The sequence below is a fragment of the Sminthopsis crassicaudata genome, chromosome 3 (assembly GCF_048593235.1).
Source record: "Sminthopsis crassicaudata isolate SCR6 chromosome 3, ASM4859323v1, whole genome shotgun sequence".
Taxonomy (NCBI): domain Eukaryota; kingdom Metazoa; phylum Chordata; class Mammalia; order Dasyuromorphia; family Dasyuridae; genus Sminthopsis; species Sminthopsis crassicaudata.
In genome coordinates this window covers 473720870-473743568 of record NC_133619.1, presented here as the reverse complement: position 1 = coordinate 473743568, position 22699 = coordinate 473720870, and the positions used below count along the sequence as shown (strand labels likewise).

The following is a 22699-nucleotide window of genomic DNA, read 5'->3' as shown; positions in this document are numbered from 1 at the left end:
ATTAAAATTAGAAAAGGAACATATAAGTGAGGAAAAAAACCTTTGTAGTAAATTTCTTTGATAAAGATCTCCTTTCTAATGCATTCTTATTGATATTTGTAATAATGAGCCATATAATCAACTGATAAATGGTCAAAAGATATGTATAGCCAATTCAGTTCAAGCTATTAATAACTAAATAAAAATCACTAATAATTAGAGAATTATATATTTTAAAAACTGAGATACTACTTTACACCCACAAGACTAGCTAAATTGTTAAAGTGTTAAACCAAGAATGAGACATCTGGAATTGTTTTCCTCTGTTGCCAGGCAATTGGCAAGATATAGATGGCAAATTATAAGCGTGAAAAAAGGCAACTGAAATTAGAGGCTTATAGAGCTCAGACTCATTCAACAAAGGGACCCAACTAATACATAATAAATTGATTAAATCCACTGAAATAGAGTAGAAAGTTTAGTAAGACTCAATTCATCATACACTAATTATCACTCCCACATTATCGAAACAATATTGTTAAGATAAATGATTTTTAAGGAGTTAGGGACTCTGAACACAATGACCAACCACAGTTAGAGAAGGTTTATTTTGAAAGATGCTGCCACCTCCAGACTTTGTTTTATGAACATGGTCAGTTCTGATTATTTGTTGGGTGCAGTTTTTTATTTCTGTTTTTCAGTACTATAGATTTGACAGCTGTTATATCTAGGCTTCTTAAATCTTTTAAAATTTAAATTGTTAGCTATTCTCTTATAATTTTGTCATAATTCAATATTGTACAATGTCATGTTTTTTTAGTTGTCTATTGAATAATCTGAGTGTTTTCATATTTTTAGTCCAGTCATTCTACAAGGCACATACAGAACTCCACAGAGGGAAAAGCCTGGTATGAATAGTCTTATTTTTATGTATGTATTCTTTTTAAATCATACTTAATTTTTATGTTTGTTAAGATATCTGGTGGCTTAACTGAGTTTCACTCCATTTTTTTTAGTGGCATATGGAAATTTATTTTATACTCCTAAACTAATGAAGGTAAGTGTTATTTTAATTGTAATAATAGAAACTTTTGAAAATTTTATATACTGTATCTTTGCTTTGAGATTCTCCATACAAATGTTTTTAATCTTCATTGCATTTCTGTAAATTAACTGTCATTTTTTAATAAGCAAATGTGTTTCATCTTAAAATTGTGAAACCAAGTACACCAAGATTGAGTGGCATGTAAAGACTCTGTTTTTCTTTTTTCTTGAGAGTCTGTTAAACACTGTATTTGTATGTGTATATGTATGTATGTATGTGTAAGGTTTTTTTTTTTTTTTCATTTTCAGGTTAATACACCAAAACACATTTCTGAAAGTCTGGGAGCAGAGGTGGATCCAGATATGTCTTGGACTAGCTCTTTGGCCACTCCTCCCACCCTCAGTTCAACTGTGTTAATAGGTAATGTTATCAAAAATATATCATATGATGAAAAATAGATTGAGTACAAAGTAATGCTTCTCCCTTCCCTCTCCAAAAAAAAAAAAAAAAAGCAAATAAAATTTTAAAAACATAGTAATGCTCTGTCTAAATGGTCAAACTAGTGCTTATAACCCAATTCTGCCTCCTTTAGCAAGGCATTTCTCTGCATCTTTTGGGAATTTTCTAGGCAAATGGGGAATGTTACCTGTAATATTAATTGAATGAAAAACATTATTTTGACTCTTGAATAGGCACTAAATTTGAACATTTATTTCTTAATTCATAAGCCTCAAAGGATGTGATCTGATATATATATATATACAGAGAGAGAGAGAGAGATATGAATTATTAGCTGTTTAAAGTCTAAACCAAATTATAAAGGCCTAAGGATTTTAAAAGGGACTGAGACTGAGCATAGTCAGGGTAGAGAGTGCAAAGAGAGAAGAAGACAATAAAGAAAGACATGAAAATCCCTTACAGGTGTTAAAAACAGAAACTTCAAGTAGAATAACCAAGAATGTGGTATGTCTAAAACCAGAGAAGGGAAGCTTCTTAGTAGAAGGGACTTCTCATTGGTATCAAAAACTTTGGGAAGGAAAGTCAAGGAGCTTGTATGTTAAACCAAAAGACTGATGACTTGGTATTAGGATCTCTGTGGCAATTTTGGTAGACACTTTTAGAATTATTAGGAGGGAAGTGCATTCTAGAAACCAAGTAGAAAAGAAGGAACAGAAGTGAAATTTTAGGATGTTGAGAAGAGATAGATTTTATTGGAGGCATAGGATGTAGAAAGCATCTTCAAATAGTTTAGCATTGAAAGAGAATAAAAAAATAGAATTAGATTCAAGAAAAATCTTTTTCTAGGATTAAGGAGACCTGATCGTTATTTAAAAGTAGATGGAAAGGAGCAATAGCAAAGAGAGTGAAGAAAATATCAAGTGATAGATTGTTCATAAAGTATAAACTGTAAAATGTCTTATAAATATCAGATGTTTGAAGAGGAAGAATTGGTTTTAAAACTAGAACATTGCCTTAGTGCCTTAAAAGGAAACTTTTTTTTGGTAGGAAAAGAGAGAATGAGTGGTGATATCTAACATTTATATAGCATCTAGGTATTTTACAATTATTATCTAATTTGCTGCTCATAACTCTGGGAGGTAGATAAGATGAGGCAGATGAAGCAAATAGGAGTTAAGTGACTTGTCCAGGGTCACCCACATTCTAGTGGATGATTTTTCTAAGAAATTGGAGTCTCATTCTTAGGGAATAGAAAGCTCGTTTAGATGAACCAAATCAGTTCCATTTGTTCAATAATGAAGAGAACCAGCTACACCCAGTGAAAGAACTCTGGGAAATGAGTGTGAACCACAACATAGCATTTCCAATCCCTCTGTTTTTGTCTGCTTGCATTTTTTATTTCCTTCTCAGGTTATTTTTATCTTATTTCTAAGTCTGTTTTTTCTTGTGCAGCAAAGTAACTATGGATATGTATACATATATTGTATTAACTTATACTTTAACATATTTAACATGTATTGGTCTACCTGTCATCTAAGGGGGGGGGGGGGGAAGAAGGGGAAAAGTTGGAACAGAAGGTTTTGCAAGGATCAATGCTGAAAAATTACCCATGGATATATCTTGTAAATAAAAAGCTATAATTAAAAAAAATATTTTAAAAAGAAAGAAAGCTCATTTATCCATTGTAAATGTGTGAGATCAAGATATAGTTGAGTACTTGAAGAATGCTAAAAAGATTTGGCTGTTATTAAACCATAAGTACAATTATCCACATTATCTTTTCTGACTATTAAGTCTTATATAATATAAAATTTAATGTTTTGTTTTGTTTTGGTTTTCAGTCAGAGATGGTCAGACTTCTGGAGCTAGGATTCCTAATGATACTACAATTGTAAGTACAATTTTATGAATCTGTGATATGCTGTTTTATTTTGTACTACCTATATACTTTCAATTTTTAGTAATTAAATTATGAAGAAGTTAGCAATAGCCCAGCTTTGAAAACATTCAAATTCTCAATCAATCAACTTTTAATTTATATGTATGTTGCAAAGTAGAACTCCTCGCCAAATAGTTTCCTGACCAGTTTCATAAAATTTTTTAAAATAATTTTTTTTATTTATTTTTTCCAGTGAACAAAAATTTAACTTTCTTTCCCTTCTCTCCCCTCCCTAATGTGAGAAACAAAATTAAAACAAAACTCTTGTAACAAAGAAAACTCCATTGGTGATGTCCCGTTCTGCATTCTGTATCCAAAAGTTCTTTGTCAGCTTAGATTTATTTAACTAACATGTTTATTACAAAGTATAGCTAGCCAAATGGCTTTCTGACCAGTTTTTTAAATGGTAACTTCTTAAAATATTAAAAGGTTTTTAATGTATCAAAATAGATTTTAATTCACATAAATAGTTATTTAGTCCTCTTTTTAAAAAGGGAAAAACCCAAAACTCATAACAAATATAGTCAATCAGAATTTCAATCTTTTGATCATTTACTAGTTGGAAAATTTTTTATAAATTTTAATTAGTTCCCTATGTCTTAGAGAAAGGTCTTAACCTTTTATCAGAGAAACTTCCTATTTGTTAATTTGGCTGTCATATCACTGATTAAGTAAATTAATTTCACTAATTTTCTTAGTATAATGAATTAGCCTATCTATGAGCAATTAAAATTTCTGTAATTATTTAGGTTTCTCTATTAATAAAAGGAATGCTTTGTACTTATATAATTCCTGTGTATCTTCAAAGGTATACTCCAAGTATTTTATGTACTATAGTTATTTTAAGCAAGGTTTCTCTTTCTGTCTTCCTGCTAGGTTTTGTTACTAAGTCAAAGAAATGCTGATTTATGTGTATTTATTTCATTTCTTCCTACTTTGTTGACATTGTTTATTGTTTCACCTAATTTTTAAATTAACTTTCTAGGATTTTCTAATTAAACCATTATATGATCTGCAAAAAGTGGGGGTTTTTATTTCTTTTTTTTTTCTTTTTTTTTCTTTTTTTTCTTTTTTTTTTTTTTTGTCTATTCTGATTTCCTCATTTTTTCTTGCTAATGAATTTTCAATGCTACTGTGAGTTTTTATTTTAGAGACTATGTTTCTGGTCTATAGTCTCGTTTCTCTCATGCTGTGCCATCTCCCTATTTTGTCCATTTTATAAGAACATGAACAATTGTTTAAGGTATATAGAAGTTTCACTACAATGGAAAGCAATTTCCAAATATAAGCAATATGTTGATTAAATAACATACCCTTTTCCTGATGTTTCAGACTTTTACATTGACTTCTGTATATTTATTAGCTATTGATTTCTAGTTCCCCTCTTACTGTGTTCCTTATTTTTGCTCTTTAGTTCAGGGTTGGAGTTCCTTTCTCTTAGTTCCAGTATTCATGAAGTCTCCTACTTGGGTTTCAGTTGTGGTCTCTAGTCAGAATTGCTTTCTTCATTGGCGGGCCTGGCAAGCTCCATATATTTTTCCCCCATTAAAGGGAGAAGAGATTTTGGAGTTCAGACTGGGTCCATAACCAAAAAAGAAATTTCAAGGAAGTTGGACAGAAATTGCCTAAGCTTTTTCTGATTGAAGAATGAGGACTCCATAAAACTGCTGCACTGGGTATACTTGTCAGCAGATAAGCTGGATGGTAGTAATATAGCCTTCTGCATCTTTTTTCACTTTTCTCTTAATTTTTTGTCATTGTTTTTTGTTTTTTTTGTTTGTTTGTTTTGTTTCATTTGAAATGGTGAACCTGGGATTTAGGTTGACATTCAATTTTTTCCTCTGCTATCATGTAAAAAGTACCAAATAGTTAAAGAATATGAAATGATACATAAGTGCAGAAAAATAGTTTGAACCAAATGATTTGGGAGGTCAAAGGAAGAAAGGCCTATTAATTGGCTTTAATTTTTTTTTTAAATGTTTGAGTAGAGATCTTTCAAAATTGATAGTGCTTAAGCAGTATTTTGGTGAATTGAGAAGGGGCTCTTGCATTGTGTAGGAGGTTGAGCTTCAAGCCTTATTAAAATAGTATATTCTTAAAACATTGAAATCAAGATTAAATTACAGGACATGTAGACACCGTAGGGATAGAAATCAATAGGCATAAATTTGTTTCCAATCCTACCATCCCAGGTACTATTCCTATCAAAAAGACATATTCACCTGGCAACAAACTTGCCATGGAGAGATGGCAATGATATCCCCAATTGTTCCTACTAGGCAATTTTTAATAATAATAACAATACCATTTATGGAGTGCTTTAAATTTTGTAGGATGCTTACGATATTATCTCATTTTATCCTTACAACAACCCTTGGAAATAGGTGTTGTTATAATTATCACTAATTTATAGATGGAGAAACTGAGAGAAACAGTTTAAATGACTTGTCCAGGATTACGCAGCTAAAAAGTATCTTAGGCAAGATTTGAAATCAGGTCTTTGTGATTTCAAGTCTAATATGCTCTTCAAGTATTCTGCTACTTAGTTGCCTAGTGATCATCTTTTTGGACAAGATTCCCTGAATTCTAGATTAGAGTGAGTATGATGCATGCAATTTATGAGATGCTTGAGGATTAAGCTTGTTTAATTATTTGCATTTGTATCTCCAGCACCAAACAGTGCCTGGAACCTTGTAAAGCCTTAATTAATGCATGCAAGTAGTCTTCTACTCCATCTATTCCAAGAGAAGACTTGGATTAGGACTTGGGACATTACTTATTTGAAATGAATTAAAGGCATCTAATAATTTATAGGTTTTTCCCAAACAACTTTCTATGTACAATAAATAAGTTGTATACATCAAGTAATTTGACAATAAGAACAATGCATAAATCAACAGAATTTAGTCTTAAATTCATGTACTTAATGATATAATCAATATTATGGTGCATGGTTGGTAATAATGCATATATGATAAAAATTAATAGAATTATAATTAGTACTGTATTTTTATAACCAACCTAGACTTTTATACATTTAACGTCTAAATTCTCCAGGTATGGAGAAGAGAAAGAGATCTTTCCATCATTTCAGACTGAGAGGTGGCTTAGTGGAAAGATCAGTTGTCCTGGAATCAGGAAAATCTGAGTTCAAATTTTACTCTAGATACTTATACTGGATGACCCAGGGCAAGTCATTTAACCTCTGTCTGCTTCAGTTTCTTCTGTAAAATGGGTTAATAATAGTACCTATTTCCCAGGGGTTATTGTGAAGATAATATTTATAGAGTGCTTTTCAATCCATTAAGTGCTATGTAAGTGACAGCTCTTACTACCATTAATATTTCCCAGTTCCTTTCATCATTATTAAGTAATGGTTTCAAAACTTTTCATCATCCTGTTTCCTGTCTCTGGTATATTCTCTAACTCATTAATATCCAAATATACCCAGAACTGGACATAATATTCTAGATATGGTCTAACTGGAGATTGTTCCCATGAGGATTCTCCCATGTCCTTTCATTTTGGACACTCATATTAGCTGACTGATTGCAATCTGTAGTCAAAATCTGGAACAAAAAATTATACGTTATTAATAATATGAATCATTTCTAGGTGATTATTTTTCTGGCCTGATTTTATTGGTACTGGGAACTCCTCATGAAAACTTTCCCTCCACCAATGAAGATTCTGCAGTATAGAGTGTTAGTGATATACAGAGAGGGTGAGTGACTTGTCCAGAACCCAAGACCACTCTGCTTCAGAGATGGGACTTGAACTCTGGGTGGTGCTCCTGATTCCAGGATGTCTGTGACACAAGACCTCTCAAATGATTATTATGTGGGGAAAATTACCAAATAACACATTCAAGTTTAAGTTGCATAGAACCTTCCCCTCTAGTCATTCTTCCAACACTTTTTAGTTTAGTAGCATTTTTTTTTGCTTGGTTTGATAAGGTATACAAGTCTAAGTAATCTTTACTCATTAAGTAAAATATACGTGGTAGAGAAGCAGACATGGTAAAAATTTATTTTTAGAATTATTAAAAACTAAGGCTTGGTTTTATAGCTTTAAACAATATTCAAACAACAGCAACAATCTTTTGGGGAAGGGACTGCTGAAATTGAGACTTGTTCTTCATATCTCCATTGTTGCTCACTACTATAAAATTTATCCTTAATACTTGACAGTTTTTGCTTTTTGTTTAATCTAAGCTGAAATTTTACTTTATGACTTCGCCTCCCATATGAATCTGTCTTATACCATAACATTACTCTCTTCCTATGCCATTTTTCCCACACCACTGTCTGTGGTGTTTTTCTTCACCTACAATCTCCTATACCTAATAAATTATTTATTTAAAATTTCTTTAATTTGTGACATTACTTTTAGAAATAGGTTATATCATTGACTTATTAAAATTTAGGTGCTTAACATGTAAAAATGTAAGACTTGAAATTTTTATATCATTATTTTTAATTTTTGCAGATGTTGCAAAAATCTGTATCTCAGCATGGTGAAAGTCCTAAGAGACTTGATAGGACCACCTCTTCTGTGCCAAATATTGAAAATACACATGCAGAAGACTCTGTCACAAGCCAGGGTAAGAATCTGTGTTTTACTGATTTGCTCAGCCTCATTACCATTAGTCTACAATTAGATGCTTTTTTTGCCACCTTAAGTGAAAAGACATAAAAAATCTGCCTAAGATCATTCCTTTAGTAAATTCCTTGGTAATCCCTGTTTCCCAACATCCTTATGTAATTAGTGAAAGTATTCCTACTCCCATTTTATACTTGGGTAATAAACAAGAGCTCCTCCAGGTGAAGAGGATTTGCCCAAGATCACACTAGTCCCTGGGGTTGAATCCTAGTTTTCCCATCTCTTAGTCCAATGTTCATTCCCCAATACTAGGCTACAATTCTGTTTTTTTCTAAGGTGAGTATTTGGATTTATCAAAATTCTCTCAGTTTAATCATTTTACTTGAGGAGTGAATAAAAGAGGGGGGAAAAAGGAGATTTGATTTGATTCTCCTTGGTAAAAAAATCTGTGGCACACATTTATACAGGATATTCCAAAAGTCTTAATGCATTTTAAAACTTTAATAAAGCTTAACTATGATTTTTGGGCTACCTTGCATTTTGTTTGTTTGTTTTTTAAGAGTTTTCAGTTTTGTAAAGTGCTTTGCACAGTTACTTCTTTTGACAAGGTACAACAAAATAGATATGGGATAGGTGCCTTTACATGCCTCATTTTGCATATGAGACAACTGGCTCATAGAGTATGTTAGTTATTAATATTTGAATCTGTCTCCTGATTCCAAAGCCCAGTTCTCATTCCACTATATCTGCTGCCTTTCTAAAAAGAATAGAAAATGGAGCAGCTAGTTGATGTAATGGATAGAGCTTCAGCCCTGAAGTTAGGAGGACCTGAGTTCAAATCTGGCCTCAGACACTTAACACTTCCTGGCTGCGTGACCTTGGGCAAGTCATTTCACCCCAATTCCCTCAGGGAAAAAAAGAATAGAAAACACTAAGGATTAATATCCTTAAGAATAAAAAGCATTTTGAATAATTTGACAACTAAAAACATGAATATTCTTTAGATACTTAATAAGGTCAAATTTTTAGATACTTCATAAATATTTAAGTTTGATGAAACAGATATTATAAGTAATTCCCCAATGCCCTTATCAAGGACTACCTTGGTTTTGCCTTTGAGTGCTTAGCTTCAGTCGTACTGCTAAAAATATGAGAAACATGAAAATATGAAACAATAGTAACTGAACTTTCTTCTTTTTAATTTTTTTCATAATATCTTTTTTCAAAATACATGCAAAGATAGTTTTCATCATTCACCCTTGCATAGTCTTATGTTCCAAATTTTTCTTTCTTTCTCTCCACCTCCCCTCATCCAGTATAGGTTAAACATGTACAATTCTTCTAAACATATTTCCATGTTTATCATTCTTCACAAAAAGAATCAAATCAAAAGGGGCTAAAAATGAGAAAATAAAAAACAAATAAGCAAACACCACTACCAAGGAGAAAGGTGAAAATACTATGTTGTGATCCACATTCAGTCCCCATAGTCCTCTCTCTGAATGCAGATGGCTCTCTCTATCACAAGTCCTTTGGAATTGTCCCGAAAAGAGCCAACTCCATCACAGTTGATCATCACATAATCTTCTTGTTGCTATATACAATGTCGTTGCTGTGTAACTTGAAAATGTTTAGTATTTTATTACTTTCCTATAATTTGGATAAAGATATTCCCCTCCCCTCTCTGTTTAACTGATTATATGTATATATACGTACATGGATATTTTTGAAATAACAAAATAGCTTCATATAATTTTTGTGTGAATGGTACTTTTAATGATTTTTATAATGGTATATTTTTAATTTAACAGAACTGGAAAAAATGATAGATGATTCATTTGGTGATGGAAATAACTTTGAAGACCATGATGGAAAGATGATGAAAAATATACCAAATGTTATGGAAGATGAAGTGTGTGGTCCAGTCACTGATACACCTGTAGAAGATGATGCTTTATTTAGTTTTCCTGATTATAAAATAGGAAGTCTACGAAAAGTAAAACTTGACAAGACCAGGAAAAAATATTTTAAAATGAAAACTAATGAATGTGAAGAAACTGAAAAATTAAATAAGGATAGATATTCAAGTATTTCTGAAACTGAACTAGAAAACTGTTATCCATCTATTTCAAAAGTTACAAAAAATGAAATTCAGAAGCCCATTGAGAATGTTAATGAAGAATTGGTGAAGTATGATGTTCCATCCTCAGCAACAGAATGGTCTCAACTAAATCTTTCTGGTCTAAATGTAACACAGATAGAGAAAACACCACTGCCACATATTTCTTTTTGTGACGAAGATTCAGGAGAAAGATCAGCAAATTCAGACAGTGAATGTTCCAACCTCATTACTTTTAAAAATGTGGAAATATCAGTTTGTGAGGAGGATGAAGGGAAAATTACCATACCTCAGAAAGAAACTGTTCTGTTATTAAAACAGTCATCCCCTAAAATTTCTCCCTTGAAATCTTTATCTCAAAATAGAAAAAGTTCCCCATTCAAGATGGGACAAACATCTGAAGAAACCATCAGCATGGATTGTTCTTCGTTTTGCACAGTCAATACAGATAGTACTACAGAATCTAAAATTCTTGGAAATAAACTGGAAAATCCCAACTCTTCTGTAAATGATGTTTGTCCTAGAGAGCACAGTTTCTTATCTCCAAATACAGATGGTAAAGGACACTGTCCAACAATTACCAAATGTAAATCATCATCCTTGAACAGTACAGGTATAATATCTCATTTAAAAAAGAAGACCAAAAAGTTTATTTATGTGGTGAATGATGACTCATCTTGTCAAGGTGAAAATATACAAAAATCTCAAGAAATAGAATCAATGAACTATTCTAAATCATCCTGTTTAGAATTGAGTTCTTCTGGTATATATCCTGAATTCACAGATGCTGTTTCAGGTACTTATATTGTTAAAACTGATATTAGTTGTGATTTTCTTCCTATCATAATTTAAACATTCAGCATTGGCTATATAAAATGAATTTTAAAATTATACAGAAATAACATTGATATCAATTTAACATCTATTTTATGCTTTGTCTAAAGTCAGACCATTTGTAATTACATAATTAATTAGTTTGTGGTTTTTATGACTAGTAACTAATTAGACCTCTGTATTTAGATAGATGTATATTTTCAGTCAGAGTAAGAGTTTCATAAACTAAATAAACCTTCATAAAAACTTTATGCTGGTATTACATTTAAGATAGAAGCTTTATTTTAAATATATTAAAGCTCATTGCATAGATTTTTCTGAAATATAATTATATAACTGTGCAGTTGCTTTTCTGAGTTTAAATGGGAAGCATTTAATATGATTATTTAGTATACCCACATATGTATACCAATCATGTTTTTCATACAGGCCTAAAATGAAGGAATACTTTTTATTTTTGCTTTTTGTGTTGTTTTGTCTTTTTATTTTCTAAAGATAGCAGTACCAATGATAGAGAAAGAGATATGAAAGGACCATTGTGTATATTTTATGATACATAAATTGTCTTGTGATTGTATAGACTATTTGCAGAACAGTGGATAAGCTTTGTAAAAACATGAATGATTGGCAGGGTCACAACTATTGCAGTTAGATAGCCTTTGGTATTAACTTTTTAAAGAGCAGTTTTATTAGAATGTCAGGAAAAGAAGCTTGATAGTCAGATATTGGGAAGAAAGGGGTTAATGAAGTGGAGGTATACTGAATAGAAAGGGTTTTTTGCTTCCCTTTTCTCCTCTCCCCCTCCCAATTTAGAAATGTGAATGGAAGAGGAGTTGTGAGAGAGCAGTTTAATGGAGTAAAATGATCAAAGAAAGACAGGATTGGATTGGGGAAATCTAAGCCTATGTGTAAATGGATAGGAAAGAATCATTCAATGAGAGATGAAGAAAAACTGCTAAAGCTAAGTCTTGGAAAAGGCAAGAGAGGATAGAATTAAGGATGTAAATAGAAGTACTAACCTTAGTGAGAATTAGAATACTTAATCTTCTATGATCAGAAGAAAGGAATCAGTAGATAATGATGCTGAGAAACTTCAATGTTCTCACTGAAATAATCAGAATATAAGAGAGGGGAAAAGGTACTCAAAAACAAAATAAAAGGAGAACAGAATTGTAGTCAAGCAGTATAGCTAGGTTTATGTGACATGATTTTATAGTGCACAAAGTTAAAACTATTTTGTTAATTTCTCCAGTGATAATTAATAGCTTTGGAACTCCTAAAGATAAATTAGAATTTACAGAATATTACAGTCATCAGCTATATCTGGCAATTTGTATAATAATTTAATTGTCATCTTAGACAAATATGTCTTTTGTTTGTTCATTGAATATTTGCTTAACTTTCCATGATCAATTATTCAAATTCCAAAAAAGGGTAGCTTTTTAAAGGGGAAAAAAAAAAAAAAAAAAGCAAAAACAAAGCAAACTATTCTATTGTGACGCTCTTCATGGCAGTTTACATGTAAAGTCACAAGTCTATATTTGTAAATTGCAAAACTTACAAAAATATTAGGAAGGGGGGAATTTCTTAAAATTTTTAACCTTTTACTTGATGTTATATTAATTAATAAATTAATGGTCAAGTAAAATAAATATATTTTACGTTTGTGTGAACAATATCTTGGGATCATAATACTATAGATTAAATTTACTACATTTCATATAACAGAGAGAGGGACCTATGATTTCATTGGTATGGGGATTTATTAGGATAAGAAAAAAAAATGCAAGTTACCTTTAGATAGCGTATTGGGCCAGAGTCAAGAAGACATATGTTCAAATATGGCCTCAGACACTTAATGTATGATCCTGGGCATGTAATTCAATCTTTACCTATTTCACTTTCCTCTTCTGTAAATATCAGTCAAGTCCTAAGGATTATTTTGAGGATCTGATGAGATAATATTTATAAACCATATTGTAAACCTTGAGACACTACTTAAATGGTAGTTTAGTAGTCATAACTGTAGAAAGTTACCTAGAATGCTGAGAGATTAAGTGACTTTCCCAGGGTTCCACAAATGAGTATGTGTCAAAAGTCAAGAATCTAATCCAAGTCTTCCTGGCTCTAAAGTTAGTTTGTTCCCCATTATTTCATGTTGCCACTCAAAGACTTTCACAAGTTCTAGGGCAATTTATTCTGCTTTTCTAAAATAAACTGTTTTAATTTCATTTTCTTTTTTGGAGAATAGTTTAACTTTCAGGGTTTGAGCTATCGATATTAAATTACTGAAACTGGCCTTTTGCTCATCATGTAATAATTTTCTTAGAAGTTGACTTTTTTAACCTAAGTTTTTTAACTTGGTTTATTATAGCACTGCTTCTAAATTGGACTCTTCTCTGTTGTTGTTGTTAGATTTTTTGGATTCCTCTGTCAAAAGAAAGTGTTTACAGTTTAATCCTGAAGAACAGACTGTCTCCTTAACTGGTTGTGACAAAACAATGCTGGAAGAATATTTTAATGAAAGCAGTTTTCCTCAGAATGAAGTAACATCTCAGGGTATAGATTTTAAAGATGTAAAAATAAAAAAAGGGGATCTAGAGTCATCTGTAGCAGAAGCTGAAAAAAAAGATCACAACAATGCTTCAAAAAATCCAATAGTTTCAAATATAAAAGAACGGGCCTTGGCTGCAGCTCATCTCCTAGCAAAAAAATATACAGAAATAGAATTGGGGAATATTGGACAGAATATTCACCTAACAACAAAAAATAGAACTTTAAGTGGCCCCACTAATTCTATTATTAATACTTTAACTCAACTTCCTCAGGATCCTCCAGAATTTTCTGTTGTGACTGATGAAGAAAAGGAACCTTTATGTAAAATGAAACAAAAACTAAGGTTTAGGAGAAACTCTGATTCAGCTTTTGTCACAAATAAAGTTAGTTCTGAATTAACAGAGAACTTTCCTAACAGCCACTTTAAGAAGAATCGAGAAACTGACATTTTAAATCAAATTTCAGGAGAATCTCAACAAATGTCATATGAAAAATGCAAAGAAATAGCATCAATTTCTTTGGGGACACAGGTCAACAGAAATACTGACCTCTTTGTAAGTCTGAAAGATCAAGAAAAAACTGTCCTGCTTACAGAAAAAACAGCTCTAGAACCATACCCTGAGGAACATTTGCCTTTGAATAAAAGTAATTTCCTTTTTGAAACAATAGAAAAAAAACACATGCAGATTATGGACAGTTCTGAAGAACTTGAAACTAATTTCTGTTATTTAGGAGAACCTATTTCTGAGAATTCTACAGAAATAGATTGTAAGCAGACAGTTGAAGAGTTGTGCAGAGAGGACTCTTTTTTATTAGAGGTGATCCCTGAATTTACAGGGGACAACCAGAACGAAAACCAAGCTCCAAAATTGACTTATGAATGTACACCACCACATAAAAATCTTTGTTCAAAAAGGACTATTGATACTAATGTTAAATCAAAGACAAATGAAGATAATTATTTGGGAAAATGGACAGAAAATTTCGATCCTGACTTAAATAAGAATTTTGGTAGTGGATTCAAAACAGCTTCCAATAAGGAAATAATACTCTCTGAAAGCAATATTAATAAAGGGAAACTTTTTTTCAAAGATATTGAACAGCACTATAACAATTGCTCTTCCATAGAAATCATGAATACTTCAATAGCAGAAAATGTCAAGATTGATTTAGATACTAAAAACCAAATTAAGAATTCTATCTCAGCTTGGAATTCAGAGGCAGGCCATACTATATCTAAGGATATACAGAATAACATATTTGTTATTAATAAGAAAGATACTGATGTAACTCTGGAAGATTTAGCTTTTAAAAAAGATCTTGATCTTAATCATAGTTTAACAGCTAGCCAAAAAGCAGAAATTACAGAGCTTTCCACAATATTAGAAGAAACTGGAAGCCAGTTTGAATTTACACAGTTCAGAAAACAAAGTCCTACAATACAGATACTTGAAATATCCACCAACAAAAAAGGAAATCAAGTAGACAACTTAAATACTTATGAGGTCCAGCGCACTTTTGAACTTGATGGATATTTTGAAGCAAAAAATGAGATAGGTAATAGCAGAACTCCTGATTTAAATGTGAACTCTGAAAAGGTAATAAATATACAGCAAAAAACTGTTGCTCTCTCTAGACAAGTCAACTCCACTGATACTTTCACTGAAAATGAAATGGAGTTTAAAGGATTTTGTTCTGCTCTTGGAAGAAAGATGAATGTTTCTAATGAAGCTTTACAAAAAGCTCTGAAATTATTTAGTGATATTGAGGAAATTGGTGAGGAAATGCCTCTGCAAAATTTTAGGAACGGTTCCTTAGAAAGAAGTAATAAGTCTAGTATTGTTCCTACATTCAAAATTGCAAATCATAATAATAATGAAGATTTTAAAGGGAAAGATGCTAAATGTGTATCCAAACCACAAAACAACATTGAGAATTATACTGACATTTTTGTTGAGGAAAACTTAACCAGTAGAGACCCAGAAAATATAAAGAGTAGTTGTCTATTATCACATAAAGATAATTGTAAATTTAAAAGATCTGTTGTTCCTAATTCAAATAATAACTGTCATAGAGAAATAAATGATTTGTCATTGAATGGCCAACAAAATATACATCTGAAAATGTCTAACCAACTTATAGAACAAGAAAATTACCAAATTAAGGAAGAATTGTTAGATTTAACTTGCTTGGGAGAAACTGTTAAAGATGAAGAAATGTTTACTTTGAATATAAGTCAAGTGGAGCAGTTGGTTTCTAATCAAAAGGAGCAAAAAATTAGAGAAAATGCAAACTTCCATGACTTGCAGCATTTTCAGACTGCTAGTGGTAGAAATATTATGGTCTCTAAGGAATCTTTCAATAAAGTTGCACATCTGTTTGCCAAGGAATGCTCAGTAAAAGAATTAAATGATTTTTCATTTCCTTCGAATTCAAAAGTGCCAAATGTTGCCCATGATAAATTAACAGAACTTTTAGTAAAAGAGGAACAAAACTTACTTGAAAGTGAAACAGAAGAAATGCCTTTTAGTAGTACTAAAAATCAGTTGGTTTCTATTCAACAGGGACCAAAAATTGAAAACAAAAAATGTAAAGACCATAGTATGGTGGGTTTTCATACTGCTAGTGGGAAAAAGGTTACAATTTCAAAGGAATCTTTGGCTAAAGTAAAGCACTTTTTTGTTGAGGAAAATTTGAAAAATGTTACTGACATTAAGAATATTGATTCAGAATTTTTTCAGGAAAGAGAAAAAGCTAATGAAAAACATGGACAAGCTTGTGAGATGGTTGAGTTAAATAATGCCCAAGTTTGGAAAGACATGCCAAATTACCAAGACGATGATGAAAAAACCCTTGTTTCTTTTACAACTGCAGATCTGTCTAAAAAACTTGATAGTGCTCTCTCTAATGAATCTTCAAATGATATTTTATTTGAAAGAAAATTATCTGAAAATGAGAAAAGTAAAGAAAATTGTTTGTTGTCTGATACAAAAAAGTCTACTAGTTTGCCTGTTGAAATTTCAGTTTTGGGATTTTACACAGGACATGGTGAACGTGTTTCTGTAAGTGAGACTTCATTATTGAAAGCAAGAAAATGGCTTAGAGACAGAGATTTACAAGATTTAGGAGGAAAAACTGAAGCTTCAGGTATTTTTGTTTCTTCTGTTGATGAGGCCATATATTTAAAAGGAAACTCTGATGATCATGTAAAGAACCTTGTGCCTTTAAATGAGACATTATTAGTTGAAGGTGACAAAAATTGTATCTCTGATGAGCAAGATTCAGTTAATTTAAGTAATAATGTGTCAAACATTAAACATAATTTAAAATGTGACCTTAAAAGATCTGGTTTTTATCATTCAGATAATGCAGATTTCTTCCCAGAATATATCTCTGATAAAGAAATATTGAGTCTTAAGGCAAGACCACCTGCGTTCACTACAGCAAGTGGCAAGGCAGTTCACATTTCAAATGAAGCAGTACAGAAAGCAAGAGAAATGTTTATAAATGGTTGTGATAAGGTCCTTAAACCAAACATTGAGACAAAATTAGAAAATAATGAAATGGAAGTGGTAAATGATTTTTCTGAGACATTGGAAAACAAAAAAGGCATTTCTCTTAAGTCTGAAGCCAAAAAAAGGAATCTATCTACAGCTGATATTTTTGTTTCAAATACAAAATGCAGTGAACTAGCACAACTAGAAAGTATGCCTACAAGTACTGGATTAGAAGTGAACTCTGAACTGTCACATCATAAAATAAATTCCCAAACTTCTGATTTGTCTAAATCTATGGAAAGAATGCCCAAGTGTAGCTCATCTGTTGGGATTTTTTGTACAGCAAATGGCAAACCTGTACAAGTATCAGATAATTCATTAAAGAAAGCCAGACAAGTATTTTCTGAATTAGAAAATAGCTCTGAGCAATTACTTTCCATGGCACCCTTTAAAAATAGTGAAAGCCAGATGGAAACATTAACCAGAGAAGAAAACACAATGCTACATGCAAAAACTAACCTATCACAAAAGAAAGACTGTTTAAGTGATATGGTAAATTCACATAACAACTCTGGATTTAGTACAGCAAGTGGAAAACAGGTTTTAATCTCAGAAAATGCACTAAAGAAAGTTAAAGGTATGTTAGTAGAATTTGATTTAATGAAAAATGAATGTCTAGAGCATTTACCTGAATTTACACAAAATGTTACACCAAAAGTTTTGTTTCCTATCCATTGTATTGATGGTAGTAAAAACCCAGAACATGCTGTAAATTCCAAAAATGAAGAAACTTGTAATAAAGAGTTTAATTTCTCAAATAATTGTGACATTGAAACAAATTATTTGGAAAATTGTTCCACTACTAAAGTTTCTTATAATCAATTTAAGCAAGATGAGATGCAGACACCTTTAGAAACCAATTTGATACCTGATAAAAATTTTTCATTTTTGAAGAAAAAACAAGGTGGCCCTAAGAATGTGAACATAGAAGGAGACAAAACTTTAAATAATTTTCTTGTCAAAGCTTGTTCTTCTGGCTCCAAAGCCCCAGAAAATTCTCTTGAAAGAGAAGCAATGGAAATTGCCAAAGCTTTTATGCATGATGAACTCACAGATTCTGAATTGCCTCATAATGCCAATCAGAACTTTATTACTTATAAAAACAAAGAAAAATGCATGCAGCTAAATTCAAGATTTGGGAAAAGAAGAATGGAAAAGCGTGCCTCATATGGTAAGTTTCTTAATTATTTTTTCAGTGTAGAGTAAAACCCTTGTTTGATGTTATTAATCTAACCAAATTGTGTTAGACTTGGATGTAGTTTATGTTTGGGGAAAAATAATTTGACTCATTCTGAGTCCATGAAATAGTAAATCCCAAAAGGAGCTATATATATATACCTGTATTTTTACAGTAGTTTATAATAATACAAAATAATTGTATTTACAGTGTAGTATCTATATGAATATTACAAGGCTACTTGATAACATTTAATATATAAGAATATGGAGTGTTCAGGTTCATTTCATCCCATCTTGTAGCATTTTTAGAAAAGTGAAAAAAGATCAGATAAAACTGAATTCTGGACCACTAACATTTTGATTTTAGGAGAAAATATAAATAATTCCAGTGAATCATCTCATTATATCACATCATATTATATAGTAAATCAAAGTTTCATGTATAGGAATGTTCCCTCCAATAGTTTAACTCATAGCTACAATAGCTTGTTGTTTTAGTCCATAAATATAGTGTTTACAATTTTTGCCTTTCCAAATTTACCTGTAACTTCTCTGCAATTGAGAATACAATTCTTGTATGTGGTTCAACTCTTCAAAAATCTATTATAATTAGCAATTTTCCTTTACAAATGTTATTTGGTATGCAGGATGTAAGATAAACAATATATGGTACCTACATATTCAAAATAATGTGCTTTTTTTATTTGTTACCCCTTTAAACATATTTCTTTATTTTTAGTTCTTAATGCTGTCCCATTTGAATTTAGCTTTGTTATAAATCATAGCAAAGCCAAGTAATTGTAGCATGATAAATTTTGATTTGTCTTTTCAGTTTAAATCTGTTTATATCTTTGAGCATTAGATAGATTTCCTATAAACAACATGTTGTTGGATATTGCTTTCAAGTCATTTTCTTACCCTTTTTCATTTTAAAATCCATTTACATTTCAGTTCACTTACATTCTAGCACTTCTTTATTCTGTCTTATCTCCTACTATTCTTCATTACATTCTTACTCATTTTGTTAGATAACCAGTTATTTTTGTATCTGTTCCCAAAATTTAAAAATGCAAAATATTATCTCTAATAATCTCCTTTCCACTCTCCTTCCTTTTTCTTTATCTAAAACATTCTCTTAATTCTTTTTTAAAAGTTATTTTTGCTTTTCTGTTTTTCTTACTCCCCTCCCACCAATAAATCAGACCTTAGCGCAATGCTTGAGACAGAATGTATACTTTATATACATGGTAATTGATACAGTATCATAATTGGTTTTTATCACACTATAGTTATTAATTTAAGGTAGTAATTTGCTAATCACAATTGAAAAGTATTCTTCTAATTACTTAACTCTTCATATAGCCTTTTTCCTCCAAATTACTCTTGTGTTTTCTTCACATCTGATCCAGAAGATCTTTTTTAAAGCTACTTTCTCATTCACCCCATCCTTCCAGTGACTTTTTAGAAGTCATCTTGATTTTAAAATACAGTTTTGGTCAAAATTAATACATAAAATTTTGGGGGCAGTAAGGCTTAGTTTTTGGTTTTAAATTTCATTTATTTTTCATTCTAACTCCTTATAAAATCTTTCTGTTTCTTAAAAGAAAAAATTTGTGAAGTAAATGGATGAATAAGACTTGACATAATACTGGATATGCAGATAAGGTAGAATAAAAAGTCAATGATGATTCCAAGGCTACAAAGCTTTTGCAGCTTTTAACGCTGACAACTATTCCCCCCACTCTCAACAATCTCTTCTTCCTTGGTTTCAATACTGCAGCAGTTTTGATCCTTCATTTTGTTTAACCTTTCCCTGAGAAGGAAAGGTCTCTTATCAACCTATTCCTTTATGAAAAGGTCTGTTTGCAGACCCATGAATGAGAGGAAACCCACTATTCTCAGAGACAATTGCAGCCTATTCCATTTTCAGACAACTTTGAGTGTTAGAAAGTTTTTCTTGACATTAGTCCTCTGCCTCCTTGGAGCTTCCATCTATTTCTCCTAGCTCTGCCTTCTGGAGACAAAATAAAAGAAAAACCTTCCACCTACTACTCTTCACCCCCCTCCAAGGCAATCCTTCAGTGCTGTGAGATGGCTATCTTGCCCTGGTCCCACTCCTGTGGTTTTAGTTATCTCTTGTGATTATGACTCCCAAATCTATATATTCTGCCCTTTTTTCTTTATTGGTCTAGTCCTTATTACTTATTAATTGCTAGGTAGATATTGGTCTACAGAGATCTGGTCCCGCAAGCATCCATCGAAATTCAATGTGTACAAAATGAAACTTAACTTCTTCCACAAACTTCTCTCTTCAAACTTTCCAATTTACCTTTCTGGTCTTGATTTTATATCATTCGCCTTTCTGTGCTGTCTGTATTAGCCAAACTGGTTTATTAGCTGTTCCCCATACATAAAAGTTTTTTTTTTTTTTTTTTTTTTTTTAAATATGCCTTTTGCAGTTTCTCCTCGAGTTTGAAATTCACTTTCTTCATAACAGGGAAATACATGCTTCTTTAAGGTATTCACCATTCATGAAGTATTCTGATCCAGATAATGAAGTTTTATACTCCTGTTTCTGGCAGATTAAATCCTATCAAACATTAAAACATTGCAGGGCTAGTTTTTGACATGGTCCTTGATTCCTCACTCTCTTATCCAGTCATTTACCAAATCTTATTGTTTCTACCTTGGTATCTTTAGCATCTGAACTTTTTCTCTAGTCACAGTCATCACATTAGGTTCTCATTATCTCCTACCTGACATATTTCAATAGCCTTCTAAATGGTTTCTCTGTCTAAGATCTCTTCCCTCTTCAATACAACCTCCAGACAAATGTCAGAATGATTTTCTTTAAGCACTGTTTTGACCTTCCTGTTGTCCCAGGTTAAAATAGCTTTTCAGTTTGGTTTTTCAGTCTCTTTGCAACTTAGCTCCAACCTCCTTATACATTACTCCTTTCAAAAACTACAGTCTGGCTTACTTAGTCTTCTTTCTCTTCCTTATGCATAGTACTCTACCATCTCAGCCTTTGCCACATATTAGGATGCACTCTATCCTCTGTCTCATGGAATCCCTCAACACCAAGCTTAAGAATCATTTCTGTACCTGATTGAACCATTTTCCACCCGACCCCTAGCTTCTCATATCCTTTCTTCTTGACTGCATGTGTTTTATACCATTCCTGACCACAGAACAGAAACACTTTCATCAAAGGAATGGTTTCATTTTTTCTTTGTATCCCCATACTTAGCACAGTTCCTGACACATAGTAGGTGCTTATTGATACTTATTGATTGATTGATTGATTGAAACAAAATATATGAAAATTTCTTATTGTCCAAATGGTTGTATAACTAAATGGCTACACAACTAAATCATTTGATATATCCATTGCCAATAGACAGTAAGGTGAATCCAGAACTGAATGGGAGGAAGAGAGTGAGCTAGATTGATTTAGGGAAGTTTTACAAGGCTTTCATTGGTTCTGAAGCTCTTCCCCAGAGCAAACATCTTTTCAACATGAATATGTTTTCCTATTAATGCTGTGAGGTTGTAAATCCTATAATACTGTATTCTCTGAGGAATCACAATTGTGAGTGAACCAAAAGATGGAATGGATAAAAAAAAAACATGGTAGGCACAGGTAGACTGTTATTTTTGAAGTTTTATTGATGCTTCTTATTATGTTTCTTATTTACAATTATCCACTACTACCACCCATTCCAAATAAACACAGCAAAGAAAGTGAAATATAATTGAAATATTAAATATTAATAGCATACTCTTATACAGTATCATGTTCTTTAATCCTCTTACTTTTCTACTAAGAAGAGAGAAACACGGTTATATCCTGTTCTCAGAAACCATGACTAGACATTGTATCAATTTGAATTCTTTCTCCTTTTAATGTTTTCTTTTACATTTTTGTTGTATGTATTGTTCTTATTTTTCAAGTTTTATTTATTTGACCTTGCTTTAATTCATGTACTATGGATTGTTTAGCCATTCCTCAATTATAATTCACCCACTTTTGTTTCCAGAGTTTGTCTTAATCACATTTATGTTAAAATGTCACAAAAATTATCATCAAATAAATATATGAACAGGAAAAGTATTATATTGATCATATCCAAAGAGGGCAAAATGTATAGTCTGAGTAGGTATTATATAGGTCCCTGATACCTAATATGAAAAAGTATGCAACAAAACCATATTGATTTCTAATACATTGGTAGATTTTTCTAAACCATCTTGCATACAATTACTTTGTACATATTTATATTTATTTATTTTATGTTTATATATGCAGGGATGCACACATGCTTGTTGCCTGTCCCTTTATTTACTTTTCTTTATACTTAATAGTTGTAAAGATCAAGTTTTTAAATGTGGACATTCCTACCTCCCACACAGTTAAGTTTCTTTATGTT

The 22699-nt window shown here is 31.6% G+C and overlaps 1 protein-coding gene across 8 annotated transcripts in view; it reads left to right on the top strand.

Annotated features, from left to right (window-relative positions):
- Window positions 1-22699, top strand: part of BRCA2 (BRCA2 DNA repair associated) — a 73403-nt gene that overhangs the window by 10073 nt on the left and 40631 nt on the right. For 6 of the 8 annotated variants that reach the window (XM_074303526.1, XM_074303525.1, XM_074303523.1 and 3 more), the window contains exons 4-10: window positions 838-887; window positions 996-1036; window positions 1333-1444; window positions 3325-3374; window positions 7911-8025; window positions 9836-10939; window positions 13393-18261. In XM_074303526.1, the coding sequence (XP_074159627.1) occupies window positions 838-887; window positions 996-1036; window positions 1333-1444; window positions 3325-3374; window positions 7911-8025; window positions 9836-10939; window positions 13393-18261 (6341 nt within the window). Of the gene's footprint in view, window positions 1-835; window positions 910-995; window positions 1037-1332; window positions 1445-3324; window positions 3375-7127; window positions 7147-7910; window positions 8026-9835; window positions 10940-13392; window positions 18262-22699 lie in introns of those variants that run through there. The other 2 variants (XM_074303527.1, XM_074303528.1) reach the window with 2 other exon arrangements.